Raw genomic sequence first — 20,094 nt, 5'->3', positions numbered from 1 at the left:
GGCCTTGGTGTCATGCAGTCGCTAGTCCAAAGTCAAGAACAACAGGTGTGTGTCCATGAGAGACACAGGTTCCCCCAAACCCGAGGTACTGTCAATTTTGTTGAGGCCAGTTAATTAGTTCCAATGTTTAGATTTGGAGAGCAGTGCAAAAAGAGGCAACAAGAAAGTTAAGACAAGACAAGACAAAGAAGCAAGCAGGAGAGATAAGGGAGAGGAAAGGGGAGCGTCCGCCCTCGATGAGTGCCAGACAGAAAGGCTAAATAGACTTAGATTGGTTGGATATTGCAGTGAAAAAAACAACTGTTGCTCGATAAATAGTTAGGGCTTCGTCGCTAGAATCTACTGTAGACTAGATCTAACCCAGGGGTCGGCAACCCAAAATGTTGAAAGAGCCATATTGGACCAAAAATACAAAAAACTAATCCGTCTTGAGCCGCACAAAATATATATAAGTCTTATAATGAAGACAACACATGATGTATGTGTCTAAATTAGCTATATTCGTCTACTATCGAAATTACTATGTGTCGCAGGCTGAAGCAAACCTTCGTTGACAGGAATGTTAAAATGTATTTTTTTTCTACACATTTTTACAACATTAGAAACCATTAGTAAATCAGAGGCTACACAGAAGGTGAGATAATGCCTGGAAATTACTGGCTTTTAATGGCCAAAGGTATAGATGTGTGTGTCCAAGTTAAAGGAAACGGCTAATAGTTTTGTTACAATTTTTGGCAAGCTGGGTAGCGTTTGCTGTGGTCTGGAACAACATGGCACACAAACAACTATCAGAAATGCAGCCAATATTGCAAACAGATATTGTGTCAGGCAAGGGCGTAGAATTGGGTAGGGACGCTAGGGACACGTCCCTACCAATATCCAGCCGCTACTGTGTAGTCACTATCAATACAAGCGCTGCCCGTAATGTTTAGTCAATGATTATGGCACAGAAAGGGTTAAATGTCGTCTCTGTGAGAAGTCCCGCCTCTAACCTAAATGTCGCTCCCTGATTGGTTGCCACTTTCATGCTAACTTACGTGTGATTGGCTGTCCCCGCTGTCACTCCTTCTGCTTGTAAAAGCTAGCCTACATGCTAGTTGCTAGCGAGCGGACGAGAGGCAGTGTGTCATACCAAAATTCTTCCCCGCTACAAAAACCTTCCCCCCTCCCTTTACTTCCGTGGTCATGATTAATACAGACGTTTTGTTAATGCTTTATTATAAAAATATAATGCTGTATTATAAAAATACAGACATTTTGTTAACGCTATATTATAAAAAAAATGGAACAAATTAAAAAAAACTTTTTACAAACACAAGCTATGGGATGACGTAAGAGGAAACATGAGGAAATGTAAACCTGGAAGTAAATGCGTCATCCCATAGTTTGTGTTTGTAAATTTTATTTTTTTTAATTTGTATTTTTATAACATAATGTTAAAAAAACGTCTGTATTTTTTTAATATAGCCTTATATTTTTATAATATAGTGTTAACAAAACGTCTGTATTAATCATGATCCCGGAAGTAAATGGGGGAAAGGTTTTTGTAGGGGGGAAGAAATTTGGCGTGACAAGTGCAACTCGGTGTAAGTTGTAAGTTCTAACTTGGAAGTAAGTGTAAGTTGTAAGTAAGTGTAAGTTGTCAACATGTTCGGCATTTGTTGTTCTTGGCACACGGTAGCTAGATGGATTTTAATATCAGTGCTGTGATTGACATTGTGTTTGTGTCTGTTTGCGTGCGTGTGTGCTGTAGGTTTTGAAGGATGTCAATGAAAAGAAAACTGGATATAAGAGACTTCTTTAGGAGTCAAACTGTAAGTTACTTCAAGGGTGTATAGAGGCTCAACAATATTGAATAATTCAACAATATATCACTCCAGTCACGCCCCTTAGAGTGCAATAATGAGCATATACCATGGAGTGGAGTGATATATTGCTTTTATAAAACGGTTACAAATAAAAGCATTATGAAATAAGAATACTCAATCAATTTAATGTAGTTTTATTCAACCAGAAATACATATTATCCAATAAAATAGCCTCACTGTGGAAAAAGTAGAGAGAGTGAGTGAGGGGCGGAGTTTCGCAATGTTCCTGAGGTGGTAGAAGGAGGTCTTGCACCGTTGTTTGATTTGAGCCTCAAAGGTCAGGTGAGGGTCCATTGTAACACCCAGATTAGTGACTGAGGATGAGAGGTGAATGTCGTGGCCGGAGAAGGTGATGCTGGTGATGGTGTACGACTGAGTCTGATGTGGGGTGCCGACTAGAATGGCTTCAGTTTTGGAGCTGTTTAGTTGAAGAAAATTGTGTTTCATCCACGCCTTTATCTCCTCCAGGCAGTTGGTAAGTGTGGAAGATGGCAGGGCTGCAGAGAGGTTTGGGTTTGTTTTCAGGTAGGGTTGAGTGTCATCGGCATAGCAGTGGAATGATATTCCGTGTAGGCTGATGACACGGTCAAGAGGGAGCATGTAGAGTGTGAAAAGGGTGGGGCCAAGGACGGATCCTTGAGGGATACCACAGGTGACAGAGAAGTCGCTAAAACACTGCCGACGGCGGATGTACTCTAGCTGTTAGCTAGCTAGCCATGTCTTTAAAAACCTCTTCCAGTGGGCGTTTCAGTGTTATTACTTCACCTTTATCATTAGTTTTTAAGCCAAAATGCGTCCGTTCTCTCTTTTCTGTCTACACACCGTGTCTGCTTGTAAGTACTCCGTGATTGTGCGCTGCCGAACATGCTCATCTGCTTGTAAAACCAGCAATGTCATGACTTGACGCTGGTGCGGGAGTACGTTTCAGAGGCGGTATAATAACAAAAATGATTCATTAGTATCGCGGTACTATACTAATACTGGTATATCGTACAACCCTACAAAGCACATATACAGTTGGGCAAAAAAGTATTTAGTCAGCCACCGATTGTGCAAGTTCTCCCACTTAAAATGATGACAGAGGTCTGTAATTTTCATCATAGGTACACTTCAACTGTGACAGACAGAATGTGAAAAAAAAAATCCAGGAATTCACATTGTAGGAATTTTAAAGAATTTAATTGTAAATTATGGTGGAAAATAATTATTTGGTCAACCATTCAAAGCTCTCACTGTATCCTCAATGTATCCAAAGTGGATACATGGATGATACAGCAGAGGATTGGGAGAATGTCACGTGGTCAGATGAACCCAAAATAGAACTTTTTGGTATAAATTCAACTTGTCGTGTTTGGAGGAAGAATAATACTGAGTTGCATCCCAAGAACACCACACCTACTGTGAAGCATGGGGGTGGAAACATCATGCTTTGGGGCTGTTTTTCTGCTAAGGAGACAGGACGATTGATCCGTGTTCAGGAAAGAATGAATGGGGCCATGTATCGTGAGATTTTCAGCCAAAACCTCCTTCCATCAGTGAAAACTTTGAATGGTTGACCAAATACCTATTTTCCACCATAATTTACAAATAAATTCTTTAAAATTCCTACAATGTGAATTTCTGGATTTGTTTTTCACATTCTGTCTCGCACAGTTAAAGTGGGTCTATGATGAAAATTACAAACCTTTTTCATAATTTTAGGTGGGAGAACTTGCACAATCGGTGGCTGACTAAATACTTTTTAGCCCCACTGTACATATTACGACAAACATCTCAAGATTTGCAACAGAGGGTAGGGATTGGGGGCCACGGTGCGCATGCAAGTGACTTGGAAGCCACATTGGGGTCAGATTGGGGCCTCTGTGTGTTTATACAGGAGTCTAATAAATATCACATTGTAAATAAATAAATGATAAATGGGTTGTACTTGTATAGCGCTTTTCTACCTTCAAGGTACTCAAAGCGCTTTGACATTACTTCCACATTTACCCATTCACACACACATTCACACACTGATGGAGGGAGCTGCCATGCAAGGCGCCAACCAGCACCCATCAGGAGCAAGGGTGAAGTGTCTTGCTCAGGACACAACGGACGTGACGAGGTTGGTACTAGGTGGGAATTGAACCAGGGACGCTCGGGTTGCGCACGGCCACTCTCCCCACTGCGCCACGCCGTCCCCTTGAAAAAATCTGATTTAGCACACTTGTTTTTTATGTTTTTGCGGTCATCGTACGGAAAAAAATGACTAAGCAACAACACAAATCGGCTCCGTTACACATCCTAATTATTATAGGTTGGTGTAAATACAACATGAGAGCATTTTGTATCACGACCATCATAATAACCAAATAAGTTGAGTGTATTTGGTTTGCCAAGTAGACACAGCTAATTAGCTTCACTTAGCTGCAGTCAGCAAGAACGCAGGTGGCAAGTGGGCATGTAAGATTGTTTTTTAATGTGTTACATTCCTGTGAGGAGGGACATTATTCTAAGTAATGAGCGCTCCTCTTTGTGTGTGTTTCTCCGCCGCACACACCGCCGTGATGCAGTGACCTACTTTACGGCGCGTATTTGTGAGATGTATTCCCGATATGTTTGATCAGCCGGCGCCTGTTTGTTCTGCAGGTGTGCGCGCGGGTGTGGTGTTATTGCCCGCTTCTCATATTGTCGCCCCAATATTAAATACATGGAAGTTGTTGATGCCCGGAAGAGATAGCGGCAAAGGAAAAACAACCCGACTCCTCTTTTGGCTCTGTTACCAAGGTGATGCAGAGATTCTATCAATGAGCCAAGGTTGCTGTTGCCATAGAAACACTTATGAATGAGAAAGGGCAGAGTAACCGTGGCGACGGTGTGAATGAGGAAGTGCCTCATCGACCTGACAGTGTTTGTCAGTGTGCATAGTGGATACTGATTTTTTTTGTGTGTTTTAATTACTCTTTACAGTGGGGCAAAAAAGTATTTAGTCAGCCACAGATTGTGCAAGTTCTCCCACTTAAAATGATGACAGAGGTCTGTAATTTTCATCATAGGTACACTTCAACTGTGAGAGACAGAATGTGAAAAAAAATCCAGGAATTTACATTGTAGGAATTTTAAATAATTTATTTGTAAATTATGGTGGAAAATAAGTATTTGGTCAACCATTCAAAGCTCTCATTGATGGAAGGAGGTTTTGGCTCCAAATCTCACGATACATGGCCCCATTCATTCTTTCCTTAACACGGATCAATCGTCCTGTCCCCTTAGCAGAAAAACAGCCCCAAAGCATGATGTTTCCACCCCCATGCTTCACAGTAGGTGTGGTGTTCTTGGGATGCAACTCAGTATTCTTCTTCCTCCAAACACGACGAGTTGAGTTTATACCAAAATGGATACATGGATGATACAGCATAGGATTGGGAGAATGTCATGTGGTCAGATGAAACCAAAATAGAACTTTTTGGTATAAACTCAACTCGTCGTATTTGGAGGAAGAAGAATACTGAGTTGCATCCCAAGAACACCACACCAACTGTGGAGCAAAGGGGTGGAAACATCATGCTTTGGGGCTGTTTTTCTGCTAAGCGGACAGGACGATTGATCCGTGTTAAGGAAAGAATGAATGGGGCCATGTATCGTGAGATTTTGAGCCAAAACCGCCTTCCATCAGTGAGAGCTTTGAATGGTTGACCAAATAATTATTTTCCACCATAATTTACAAATAAGTTCTTTGAAATTCCTACAATGTGAATTTCTGGATTTTTTTTCCCATTCTGTCTCTCACAGTTGAAGTGTACCTATGATGAAGATTACAGACCTCTGTCATCATTTTAAGTGGGAGAACTTGCACAATCGGTGGCTGACTAAATACTTTTTTGCCCCACTGTATGTCAACTTTTGAGCAGATATTAAAATTGCACAAAAAATGAACCCTTTTCATTAAATGTAGCATTTACTAGCCAGCTATCCACATCAATATACTGCAGTTTATTTTCAGTTTACCTGGTAAGTCAAAAGTTACGGTTATAGCTATACGATAGCGCTAAGGAGGCAGTACTCTAAGGCAAGCTGGGATGTGACTGATGTTATGGGATGTCGCCATCTCCAAGGCAGCTTCTCCCATGTGCTGCCAGCCTGCCACGATATTAAATCCACTGTGTCGTTATCTTGTAACACTCCTCAAAGAAGATTCATTTCACTGCATTGACTCCATTTTATTTGATCTGGATACAAAAAAGGAAGGGAGGAAGGGCCTTATATTAGGAAAATTGTGAATTATTATTATTATAAAGGTATAATGGTATTATATGGTAATGTGTCACAATATATGGACTGTCCAAAATAAAGATATTAAACATGTTGTCGATTCAGCAATATTATTTTCTGAGTTTATAGCTGCTGGTTGTCTTAAGGCAGTAGTCCCCAACCACCGGGCTGCAGCCCAGTACCGGTCCGAGGACCGATTGGTACCGGGCCGCACAAGAAATAAAAAAATAATAATAATAAATAAAAATGTTTATTTTTTATTTTTATTCTTATTAAATCAACATAAAAAACACAATATATACATTATATATCAATATAGATCAATACATTCTGCAGGGATACAGTCCGTAAGCACACATGATTGTCATGCCTGTGAATCAGGTTTTATGTTTGATCATGTTATGTTTTGTTTTTTGGGCTCTTGTTTCCCGTTTTTCACTTCCTGGTTTTATTTGTTTCTATAGTAACCCATTAGTTTCCACTTGGTCTTCTAGTCACGCCCCGGTCCTCAGCTCTCACACCTGTTTCCAATTACAACAGCTAGTATTGAAGCCATTTTTTTTTTTGTTCCTCGGCCTGGGAACTTTACCTATTGTACCGGACTTTGTATTGAACCCTCATGACCACGCACCTACCTTTCCTTGCCAACCTTCATGCCTTGCCACGCTGTCTATTGTTTCGACCACGCCACGTAAGATTTTTGTTTGTATTTATGCCTCAGTGCAAGTTTTTGGTTTGTTCTGTACCATAGATAGTATATTTTGTTTATTTGTATATAGTCATGCCATTGTGCTGTTTTGTTTGGAGTTTAGCCTAGTTTATTATCCGCCATTGTGCGCGTCCTTTGTTTTCCTGTTTTTGTATTATAGTGTGTAAATAAATTAATCATGTACTTACATTCAATTCTGGCTCGTTCCAAATTCCTTCTGCGTCGAGGAAGCAAAACAAATCCAAGTCAAAGTCCTGATAATGATTGTATTTCTTTATGAAAAAAAAATAAAATAAAAAACCCTCCCCCGGTACATTGGACAAATTTTCAAGCGTTGACCGGTCCGCAGCTGCAAAAAGGTTGGGCACCACTGTTTTAAGAGGCTTATTAAAACTGATTTAATTGATAATTATTTTGGTCTGCTGACAGTTTTTTAAAATTAAGTTTGTTTTTTCATTGATATGAAAAACACTCTTTGCAATATGCATTTTCCAGAGCGCACTCGCAGTTAGTGCCGGCGTTTCCCCCGGATGCACTTTCGGTATGCAAAAAAAAAGTGGGTTCTATTGCAGATGAACTGCAGGACTGCCTCTAAAATGCCAGAAAAAAAGGGAACATGTCTGCTGCACTTTTCAAAAAACAACAAAAGGCCAAAGATATGAGCGTGATAACGTGAATGTGCGGTAAATGAGTGTCTTCATAGTGAAAGCCGCGTAGTACATGCAAAAACGTAATTGGAATAAGGCTGCCAATACACGCAGCCTTAGTAGATAACACTCACCAGGCCCACTGATAGTGCACACAATTGTATAGATTGCACACGCTGTTTAATACGTGTTATTTAGACCAGACTGCAGGGTCGGGTGTCAGATGTCCAATTCAAATTTTTTTGTCAAGTCCAATCTCTTTCATGGTTGTTTACGTTTCCCCCAAAAAAGTGATTTCTAATGTGAATGCAATCTGACCCGCATGCACATCAATGTTTGCAGAAGTAAACATGGCTTCCACTCCAGTCGGTCTCAGTGCTGGCGCATTTGTGACACATTTTCTGAACTAAATTATTGCGTGTAGAAGATTAAGAATGAAGAGGACAATTGTTTTGGCTCTGTCAGTTTTACGGGATATTTTGCTTCGATGTCTACTTGAAGAGCGTGTCTGTGGGCCACCAGTCAGAGACAGCTAATAAAACTTTCATGTAAGTTCCTAAAACATTTTATTTTCCCCTGTTTTCTTTTATGACCGTGTAATTTGGTGAATAGTCATGATACTTATCGCTTTTCGATGACGTTCTGGTCCGATGAATCCGACCAGCAGCGGATATGAAAAATTTGGACTTGCACTGTTCATATTGACATTAAAAAATTCGACACAAGTCACAAATGGGCAAAAATTTTTAGAAGTTACTTAGAAAGTTGATGTGTTTCATGAAAACACGATACTTACGGGCTTCAACGGGCCACATAAAATGATGATTTGAGTTTGAGACATAATGGGTAGGAAGATAATTATTTATAATGTGTTGTTTTGAGGTGGCGACTTGTCCAGGGTGTAACCCGCCTTCCGCCCGATTGTAGCTGAGATAGGCGCCAGCGCCCCCCGTGACCCCAAAAGGGAATAAGCGGTAGAAAATGGATGGATGGATGGATGTTGTTTTGACATTGAAGTCTTGTTAAAGGTGAACTGCTCTATTTTTGGAATTCTGCCTATCATTCTGAACCATTATGTAAAACAGGAACTAGGGCTGGGCGATATGGCCTTTTTTTAATATCTCGATATTTTTAGGCCATATCGCGATACACGATACATAACTTCATATTTTGCTTTAGCCTTGAATTAACACTTGATGCATATAATAACAGCAGTATGATGATTCTTTGTGTCTACATTAAAACCTTCTTGTTCATACTGCATTAATATATGCTCATTTCAAATTTTCATGCCGAGAAGGAAATCACAACTAAGTCAATTGACTAAAACTGTATTTATTAAACATTATTAAGCAGTGGTTCACACATTCATGTCATTTCCAAAACAGAAAGTGCAAGATTGTCAAAGACATTTTAAAAACAAGCTATTGGTGCACTTTTGTGCATGATGTCACTAAGATGACATATCAAAACAACACCAAATAAAGTTCACTTCTTTGTACAGAATGCCACTACAATAGTTTAAAACAAATAAAGTGCACTTCTGTGCATGATTTTATGGGCGTGTGGCACCGAATGGAGATGTTGAAATGCGGAGTAAGCACTCTTCATTCTCTTGCAGGTGACTTTTCAAATGATGCTACATATTTGTAGTAATGGTACTTTTGTAGCAACGCTTTAGCACCACACTTGATAAATTACGGTTGTCTGTTCGACATATTTCCACTTGAAGCCAAACCATCGCCAGACGATGGACCCCCTGCTGTTTTTCATGGGAATTATTTCTTCCTTCATTTGTTACCAGATTCGCACCTTCTGTCTTTGTATTAGCACTCGCACGGCTCCGCTAGCATCACAGCTAACGTTACCCATGCTGCTACCTTTCTGCTCCGTGAGGGCGTAGACGTATGTGACGTATGACCTGACAGTATGTGACGTATGTAAAAAGGTGGCACTTGCTGTATTTGAGAAGGAGAGACAGGAAAGAGTGATAAACGCCTGTAGTGTAATGCCCGCAGCTAAAAGCAACTGCGTGAGAACGTATACTCGAATATCACGATATAGTCATTTTCTATATTGCACACAGACAAACCTGTGATATGTCGCCAAACCCTTTACAGGAACACATATGTTTCTCTTTTTTTTGTTCATTCTAAATAGTAAATAAATGCGATCAAAAGTCGTTCTGGCCATTCCTGCGTCTAAATTGGATGCCAAAGTTGACCAACTCGTCGGAATACGTCCTCATTCTTCTACTATCCAGGTAAGAGGCACGATTTATGATATGGAATAAACTTCCACGAGCAAGGAAGCGAGGAAGCAATTTACTAGTCGATCATGTCAAAATAGGCACAAAAGTTTGTGATTACGGTGCCGCTATTAACAGTAAGTATGCATTAATGCAGGATGTCAAAGGTATGGCCCGCAGGCCGGATCTGGCCCACGAACAGGTTTTGTTTGGCCCGCGTGATGAGTTTGCCAAATATTAAAATGAGCTGCATTTTTTTTTTTTTACAAAAGAAACAGCTGTTGTAAATATGTCCACTGGATGTCACAACAGCAATTCTGTTTAGCAAGTAAACAATTTAACCCGGGACCAAGCAAGAGGTACACTGTAAAGGGTGACTGTGGCTCCTCCTCTTCGACCCACATGAAACTTTGAACCTGCCGTTTTATGTCTTCTGCTTCAAATACATTGTCATTTGGCACCCTCGTTGCCTCAAAATACCTCTGTCAAACACGAGAAAAGTGAACTAAACACTTTTGAATAGTTTTTACCTCCGTTTCTTACCGTTTGTTGAGTTAGCAGTGGATTGATACGTGGACGAGTTAGCAGTGGATTGATACGTGGACATGAGGTATTTGATACCTAGGAGAGTTTACATGCTGTATTTGTTGTTCAATCCCAGAAAGACTGTGACTTAAAGTTTAATCCTGGCTTTGTAGATACACTGAAACCAAGTCTAAGCTCATTGTGGTTTTGAAAATGCACCAATTTCCTCAGAATTTTCAACAAACTTGAAGTGTTTTGTCCAGAGGATTATTTGTGATTTGTATGTTTTCAGAATTGGCTTTGTTCTAAATTTGGCCACAGTACAACAAAGAATACAACCTGGAGTTGTCTTTATTTTTAAGTTATCATGCCATGATTTTACCATTTCAGCCCACTTGGGAATAGATTTTCCTCCATGCGGCCCGTGAAAAAAATGACTTTGACACCCCTGCATTAGCGCTTATAATAACGATACTAATACTTGGTTAATACTCAAGTCACGAAATGGAAATGGAGTATTGTCGGCATTTTTTGGGATATTATTTATTGGGTTCTATGAGCGGAAAAGAGGACATCCCATTGGCTCTATTTTTAGAGTACTTTTATAGAGGCGGTAAAGCTCGGTTGGTAGAGTGGCCGTGCCAGCAACTTGAGGGTTCCAGGTTTGAACCCCGCTTCCGCCATGCTAGTCACTGCCGTTGTGTCCTTGGGCAAGACACTTTACCCACCTGCTCCCAGTGCCACCCACACTGGTTTAAATGTAACTTAGATATTGGGTTTCACTATGTAAAAGTGCTTTGAGTCATTAGAGAAAAGCGCTATATAAGTATAATTCACTCCACTTCACCTATTTACGTTTATTTATGAGTTAGAATGTATTATAAAAAAAACAAACATCCGCCGTCATGTATTTCATAATGATTAGGCAAAATTCCAAAAAGACTACAGTTCCCCTTTAACAAGATTATCTACCGTATTTCTTTGAATTGCCGCCGGGGCGCTAAATAATTTAAAACCTCTTCTCACTCCGGCGTTTACCAAAAGCATGCGGTAAAGGCAAGCATGCGCTAATTATTTTAAAACCTCTTCTCACTCCGGCGCTTACCAAAGGCATGCGGTAGATTTAGGCCTGCGCTTATAAATTTAAGTATAATGTAAGGATACCATCATGAAAAGCACATTTAATAAAAGAAAAAGTCATTAGGGTCTTACCTTTACTTATAAATGAAGTCAATGTGCAGCTCCTTCTGATCATAAGCATCGATAACTTGTTTATAGAAGTCTTCCTTATCTTTCTTCAGTTTTAAAAGTCTCTCTGTCTCGATGGAGATCTTCCTTTATTACCTCCTGCTTCGTTTGAAAGTCCAGTTTAGAAAACTGTTTTAGTTTAGATATGTAATCCTCCATGTTAAAAGTGCAAGCGATAGGAAAAAATAAACGATCCCTGCTCACTCTTGCTGCTTGTTGTCACTTCTTCTGCAGCCGAGTAGTCGCAAGAAGGAAATACTAGCGCCCTCTACCACCAGGAGGCGGGAGTCATTTAATGACTCATATTTGACACACGCAGCTACGGTATATTAATAAAACATAGCTGCTTACTGTTCTTTTTAGCATATTCAATAGCTTGGACCTTAAATCCTACTGAATAGCTCTTAATATGCTTCCCTTTATGCAATTTCAAATGATTGAAATCAGCCTCCTCCATTTTGAAAATGATGACAGGTGAAGTGTCACTCGTGACGTGACGAGTTTGACCCGGCGGAAATTCTAGGCATGTGCTAATTATTTTGCGAAACGAGTTTGACCCGTCGGAAATTCTAGACATGCGCTAATAAAAATAATATTTTGCGAAACGAGTTTGACATGCGTTAATCCTGAGCCGGCGGTAATGCTAAGCATGCACTAATTATTTTGCGAAACGAGTTTGACCCGGCAGTAATTCAAGGCAGGCGCATACTATATACGCGTCGGCAATTCAAGGAAATACAGTATGCAATAAAATTTATGTCATACTCAAATATAGTCCTTCTTGTTTATGTTTTTATTTTATCTATTTTTTTATTTTAACATAAGGAGTAAAAAGTCAAGTAATAAGAGTCCAAATGCAAAATGAGAGCTATAAAGGTGCAATGATGAACATTTTTATTAAGTAGTGTACACGGTAGAAAGAGAAGCTACCAAGTAGGGACCCTCTTAAATATCAAGATAGCGTCTGATGATGAGTGGATATCACACAATGTCATTCCAAGGGCCCGGCAGCTACCATGAGTGATGAAGCCCTTGCAGTAGATGCCTCACAAGGGCGGGGGAATGTTCATGTCCCCGTATTGCGGCGTTTGAGGCCACATGGCTCATTCCTCTACCGAGCCCCTGTATATGTTACTCGCTATTTTTGTGTGTTTCCAAGTCTGATTTTCAAGGCTGCAGTGATTAAGGCTCTGCTGTGTCACTGGAATGCAGGAAATGTGTCAGATTGACAGAATGAAAAGAGAGAGAGAGAAGTGAGAAGGAGGATGATTCACTCTGTGCGTCAGACTAGGGACTGACTGGAAGTCTGGCAGCAGAGGGGGACATCTTTAGCCTCTCCACGCACGCACACACACACACACACACACACACACACACACACACACACGCACACACACACAAACACATTTTGTTTACCATTCTTTAGATGCTTCCTTTTGTCTAACTCGACGTCAATCCATCTTCTTTTTGCTTTGAATGAACTCCTAATGTAATGAAAAACTGAACAAGTCAGCGTCTGTCATTTCTATAATTGGACATTTCTTCCCTCTGTTCTTTGTCGTTCCTATCGCCAACTTATGAGGGGTCATTAGGGATATTATTCAAAATTACCTCTTTCATACACTACTGAAATGCTCTCACATAATCAACCGAAATGGTTTTCTCTCTCACACACTACTGAAAGACTCTTATACACACTACTTTAATGCTGTCACATAAACAACTGAAATGTTTTTCTCTCACACACACTACTGAAACACTCCCATACACAAGACTGAAACGCTCTCTTACACACCACTGAAATGTTCTCACATAAACAACTGAATTGTTCTCTCTCACACACACTACTGAAACACTCAAATGCAGACTACTGAAATGCTCTCTCATAAACAACTCAAATGTTTTTTCTCACACACACGACTGAAACACTCTCATACACATTACTTAGATGCTCTCTTCACAGTACTGAAATGCTGTCACATAAACAACTTAAACATTTTTCTCTCACACTCTACTGAAACACTCTCATATACACTACTGAAACACTCTTGTAGTCACTACAGAAATTTTCTCACATAAACAATTGAATTTTTTTTCTCTCACACACTACTGAAACACTCTTTTACACACTACTGAAATGCTCTCTATACAGTTCTGAAATAATGTCACATAAACAACTGAAATGTTTTTCTCCTACACACACAGTACTGAAACACTCTCGTACACCCTACTGAAGCGCTCTTATACACACCACTGAAACGCTCTCACATAAACAACTGAAATGTTTTTCTCTCATCCACACTACTGAAATACTCTTATACACACTACTGAAATGCTCTCACATAAACAACTGAAATGTTTTTTTTTTCTCACATACGCTACTGAAACACACTCATAAACACTACTGATATTTTTTCTCTTACGCACACACACTTGGAATTATTTTTCACGAGTATGTGTAAAAGGACATCACTTGTGTGTGTGAGAGCTTTTCACTTGTGCATGTGAGGGAAAACAAGTTTTAGTTGTATGTGTGAAAGGTTTTCACTTGTATGTGTGAAAGCTTTTCACTAATGTAGTGATTTGCCTTCTGGTTCCGGTCACCAATAATGCCCGCCCCTTTTCAGCCAAGTTTTTTGTTTTTTTAAGCCAAATTGTTTGTGAACAAAATATCTGCCTCTTCCTCATCATCACTTTGTTGTCCTGCTTTCTGGAATTATAGCTCGATACAAATCGACTTATCCTTCTCTCGCCCTGATACACTTCACTGTCCGGCTTCACTTGTCACCTCCATTGATCAGCTCTGCTCTACCAGGTTTTGCATGCAATGTGACTTGCAGTTGCTCGTAACAACCTGGAGTGGGTTTGTGTGCTTGTGGATAAGTGTGTGTACGTGTGTGCATAGGAGGGCAAGCTCGACTGGCTCAAATATTGATTTGTCCCCTGTGCATTTGTCCCATTCTTTTCAGGATTCTGTCCACTGTGGGCTCGGATTTTGACCTGCGGACCCTGAGAGCCGTTCGAGTCTTGAGGCCCCTCAAACTGGTGTCCGGTATTCCTAGTAAGTTTTAAAGGAGACCAATTCTACAAAACCAACTTTTTCTACCTGTTGGTACATGTTTTTGTTCATTTTGGATCTGCATACGTCCTGGAAATGTTAAATCAAACCGTAGAGTCATTGCAGAGTTATTTATAAAACAGTCATGCCTTCCTTCATATTTTCTCCAAACGAGCTGTAGAACTGTAGAGATTCGCCATTGTAATCAAAGGTTTTAGAATTCCCTATTTTCCGATATCGCTTGTTGTGGGCTAGTACACTCTAGGGTTGTACGGTATACCGGTATTAGTATAGTACCGCGATACTAATGATTCTATCCGGTACTATACCTCTGAAAAGTACAGGTCCGCCATACTCAGATTTGTGGTATCATCCAAAACTAATGTAAAGTATCAAACAACCAAAGAATAAGTGAGTATTACATTTTTAAAGAAGTGTAGATTAAACATGTTGAAAGAGAAAGTAGGCAGATATGAACAAGTAGATTAATAATTAATTTTCTACCACTTGTCCTTGATAATGTTGACAAAATAATTGAATGGAAAATAACACAATATGTTACTGCATATGTCAGCAGACTAAATTAGGAGCCTTTGTTTGCTTACTTACTACTAAAAGACAAGCTGTCTTGTATTTTTACTATTTTATTTAAGGACAAACTTGCAATAAAAAACATATGTTTAATGTACCCTAAGAGTTGTTTGTGAAATTAAAGCCACTAATGCAATTTTTTGTGGCCCCCTTTATTGAGAAAAGTACCGAAAAGTATCAAAATAATTTTGGTACCGTTACCGGTACCAAATTATGGGTATCGGGACAACACTAGTACACGCACATGCATCCTCTGCTGTTGCCATTTCTAATACAAAGTAGAATATAGTTCTAACTTATATCTGTCAGTAAATTTGATATAGAGGCGCTAAAACCTACAACATGGATGACGGGGATAAGAAACAGTCAAAGTGGAGGCACAAAATGGCTCTTTCTTGAAGAGACGGTCAAAAAGCAGTTCAAAGATGATCTGTAAAACATAATCCATGCAACATTTTGACCACAATACCACCATAACATGTTGTGTAGACTGCAAGGAAGTGTTTTAAACATAGAACAAAATCATTGTATGATCCCTTTAAATGTATTTTTAAAAAAAAGTCTATGGCCCACAATTGCTCAACATAAAGTGCTGGTGGCTTCAGAGGTTTAAAAACAGCTCAGACAAGCATGTTGAGTTAAGGTTTGATGCCGCTTTGGTGTTATTCTGCATAATGCTCCGAACAAAAGTGGTTCTCCAGCACACACTCATCTCTTTTTTTTTTTCCCCCAATGTGATAGTGGCAGCTGTGCACTGCAGAGTTATTATTACCATTAGATCAGTATTACAGACTTCAACAAGCAAATCAGGATGTACTAATAATGACATATTTCTCATTTATTTTGGGAGATTTAACGATAATATCTCACAGAACGATACATTCATGGTATGAAGGTGCAATTGTGGCATTGTCAAAAAAAATTAAGGAAGTCTTTGTAAAAAAAAAAAAATTTAAAAAATGCCATTGTGTGTAAAATAAGGTGTCAGGACACCGACATCATGCTCAAATGTTCTAATCAGATTGGCACCTTTTTTAACTGATCTTTAAATTGCTAAGGATTTCATTCAATTGAAAGATGTCTTTAAAATACAAGCTCAGATAGACACAAATACCTTTACATTTTAAACACGGTATAAGGCGCTTAACAGTACTATGTATCAAACAAACAACAAGGGGGTGAAGATCAGCCCAATATTTAATAACAAAATCAAAACAACAACGACCTCATTTTCAGTCGCTCAGCTGACACGTAGACACACTGTCACTAGCCCAGTGATGCAGTCACATTTTGAAATGACAAAAGTACTTAATTTTTGAAAGCCAGGTCCCTACGATGATTAAGAATTTAAAAAATATATATTTACCTTGCGGAGGCAGTGTCGATAACGCTGTGGTTACTTCCTGAATGTTGTAAACCACACATCGCTAGTCCATTACTTTCTTTTAAATCATTTTGACCGAGCAAACCAAGCAAATGTTGTAAAAAGGATAAAAATCGGACACAAACTAACTGAAAGATGCCCACTTCCACACAGCTTAAAATATTTTGTGGCGTACCTCAGGGATCAATAATCATTAAATCTTTATATAAATGGCATTTGTAAAGTTACAAAGGACTTAAAGTTAGTATTATTGTTGTAAAAAGGCTAAAAATCGGACACAAACTAACTGACAGATGCCCACTTCCACAGAGCTTAACATATTTTGTGGCGTACCTCAGGGATCAATACTCATTAAATCTCTATATAAATGGCATTTTTAAAGTTACAACGGACTTAAAGTTAGTATTATTTGCAGATGATACAACCGCAATTTGGTTATGAGAGAACACACAGAAACTAATACAAATAACAACAGAAGAATTGAACAAATTAAAAGGATGGTTTGACAAAAACAGACTATCTTTGAATCTCAGCAAAAATAACAAACCCTTTATTTATTTAGTCACAATTATTGAAATCCGACAATTTGGTGCATTTGCAAACAGCTAAAATGATGTAAAAAGCAAACTATAACCTGCCACCCAAGAATGTACAACAATTCTTCACAACAAAAAAGGAAAAATATATCCTTAGGGGGAAAATCGAATTTAAAACACTTGTATGCACGTACAACACTTAAAACCTTTAGCATACTTGTATGTGGAATTAAATTATGACATGGATTAACCAAGTAAATCAAACAAAGCACCAGTATGATTCAGACCGTTCAAACTACAAGTGTTCACAAAGTACACAGAACAATAATTATAAAGAACATCTTTCTGGAACCCTTTTTTTTTTTCTTTTTTTTTTTAAATCGAGACAGATTATTTATGTATTTAATATTTGTTTTCTTACTATGGTATATTATTATTTTTTTTTTTATTTGTTCTCTGTTCTGTTACAGAGAACAAGGGAATTGGATAAAATTGCTGTGGTATGAAAAGGGGTAGGATTAAATAATCTCTGCTTCCTTCCACTCCTTTTCGGACGTGCTGTAATGAAACAACTGTAAACGTGTGATGCATTACATTGTATCGTGTGCATGTTCCAAATAAAATGAAACTGAAACTGAACTGAACAATAGATGTACTGCCTGGCGCCAAATGGCTGCACCGTGAGGCCCACAATGGGTGGATGAAACATTTTTATACTTTGTCTTTTATCCGATAACTCAAATAATCACACAAACTCATTGGTGGATATACGATTACTAAAATAATCGGTAGCTACATCCTTTTATGTATGAATATACATATGTAATCGTCACTTTTTGTGGTTTGTAAAATGTATAGTTTGGTACAATGAGGAGGTTTGTAAATTGAGGTTCCACTGTATTTAGTCACTGTCTTTTATATGGGTACAAAAATATACCGTACATGAACAATGTTTCCACTGTTCCCTCCAGGTCTACAGGTAGTGCTGAAATCCATCATGAAGGCGATGATCCCCCTGCTGCAAATAGGGCTCCTGCTTTTCTTCGCCATCCTCATGTTTGCCATTATCGGCTTGGAGTTCTACATGGGAAAATTCCACACCACCTGTTTCGACAATCACACAGGTATAGACTGACGAATATGAACATTAAACATTGACGTCACCCCCATGTTGAGTCTTTAAAAACGTTGTGAGGTATCTTACTGCTTCTGCCCAAATCCAGGGGAGATCCGAGAAGAGTTCCCATGTGGGACAGAACTTCCAGCACGGTTGTGTCCAGAGGGTACCATGTGTCGACAGTACTGGCTGGGTCCAAACTACGGCATCACCCAGTTTGACAACATCCTTTTTGCTATCCTCACCGTCTTCCAGTGTATCACCATGGAGGGCTGGACTGACCTGCTGTACTATGTAAGTACTGGTGTGTCACACACCTGCGAATACACACTTAATGTTTAGTAAAGTTAGTCGCAATAAAACTCTAAAATTCTATTTGTATGTCCCTTTATGCCGGTCTATGTTTAGCTCACATCTCCAAATTGGGCCTCCTTGCTGTGTGCTGTTGCAAAATTTAGGATGGTTTTTAACTCGGAGCAAACACAACGCACCCCTGCTATGCTGGTGTGGAAACAAAACACACCCCCTGAAGTGGAGAGAAAAACAGCGCCCAATAATTATACATTTTATAATGTACGGTTTATATATACAGTCGTGGTCAAAAGGTTACATACCTTGTAAAGAACATAATGTCATGGCTGTCTTTAATTTTCAATAATTTCTACAACTCTTATTTTTTGTGATAGAGTGATTGGAGCACATACTTGTTGGTCACAAAATACATTCATGAAGTTTGGTTCTCTTATGAATTTTTTATGGGTCTACTGAAAATGTGACCAAATCTGCTGGGTCATAAGTATACGTACAGCAATGTTAATATTTAGTTACATGTTCCTTGGCAAGTTTCACAGCAATAAGGCGCTTTTGGTAGCCATCCACAAGTTTCTGGCAAGCATCTGGTTGAATTTTTAACCACTTATTGCAAATTAGTGCAGTTCAGCTAAATTTGTTGGTTTTCTGACATGGACTTGTTTCTTCAGCATTGTCCACACGTTTAGGTCAGGACTTTGGGAAGGCCATTCTAAAACCTTAATTATAGCCTGATTTAGCCATTCCTTTACCACTTTTGACGTGTTTTGGAAGAGTTGGAACGCCCAACTGTGCGCAACACCCAACTTCCGGGCTGATGATATTAGGTTGTCCTGAAAAATTTGGAGGTAATCCTCCTTTTTCATTGTCCCATTTACTCTCTGTAAATCACCAGTTCAGAGCCAAACAGCTCAATTTTGGTTTCATCTGACCACAGAACCTTCCTCCAGAAGGTCAGATCTTTTTCCATGTCCCTGTTTAGCCACACACAATACCCAGCAATATGTTTAGAGGATAAAAGGTGTGGCCTTTAATCCCACCACTTAATAACACCACTCCTACCGTCAAGCATGGTGATGGTATTATTATGCTCCGGGCCTGTTTTGCTGCCAATGGAACTGGTGCTTTACAGAGACTAAATGGGACAATGAAAAAGTAGGATTACCTCCAAATTTTTCAGGACAACCTCAAATCATCAGCCCGGAGGTTGGGTCTTGGGCGCAGTTAAGTGTTTCAACATGACAATGACCTCAAACACACGTCAAAAGCGGTAAAGGAATGGCTCAATCAGGCTAGAATTAAGGCTTTAGAATGTCCTTCCCAAAGTCCTGATTTAAACGTGTGGACAATGCTGATGAAACAAGTCCTTGTCAGAAAACCAACAAATTTAGCTGAACTGCACCAATTTTGTCAAGAGGAGTGGTCAAAAATTCAACCAGAAGATTGTGGATGGCTACCAAAAGCGCCTTATTGCAGTGAAACCTGCCAAGGGACAATGTAAACAAATATTAACATTGCTGTATGTATACTTTTGACCCAGCAGATTTGGTCACATTTTCAGTAGACCCATATTAAATCCATAAAAGAACCAAATTTCATGAAT

The 20,094-nt window shown here is 39.2% G+C and overlaps 1 protein-coding gene across 8 annotated transcripts in view; it reads left to right on the top strand.

Moving 5' to 3' along the window:
• cacna1aa (calcium channel, voltage-dependent, P/Q type, alpha 1A subunit, a) overlaps positions 1 to 20,094 on the top strand; it is a 262,583-nt gene that overhangs the window by 84,412 nt on the left and 158,077 nt on the right. For all 8 annotated transcript variants that reach the window (XM_061885469.1, XM_061885467.1, XM_061885465.1 and 5 more), the window contains exons 4-6: positions 14,466 to 14,557; positions 18,037 to 18,189; positions 18,289 to 18,476. In XM_061885469.1, coding sequence (XP_061741453.1) covers positions 14,466 to 14,557; positions 18,037 to 18,189; positions 18,289 to 18,476 — 433 coding nt within the window. The remainder of the gene's footprint in view (positions 1 to 14,465; positions 14,558 to 18,036; positions 18,190 to 18,288; positions 18,477 to 20,094) is intronic.

This window comes from Nerophis ophidion, linkage group LG23 (assembly GCF_033978795.1).
Source record: "Nerophis ophidion isolate RoL-2023_Sa linkage group LG23, RoL_Noph_v1.0, whole genome shotgun sequence".
NCBI lineage: Eukaryota > Metazoa > Chordata > Actinopteri > Syngnathiformes > Syngnathidae > Nerophis > Nerophis ophidion.
Note: the sequence above shows the minus strand (reverse complement) of the source record. Positions and strands in the feature narration are given on the sequence as shown.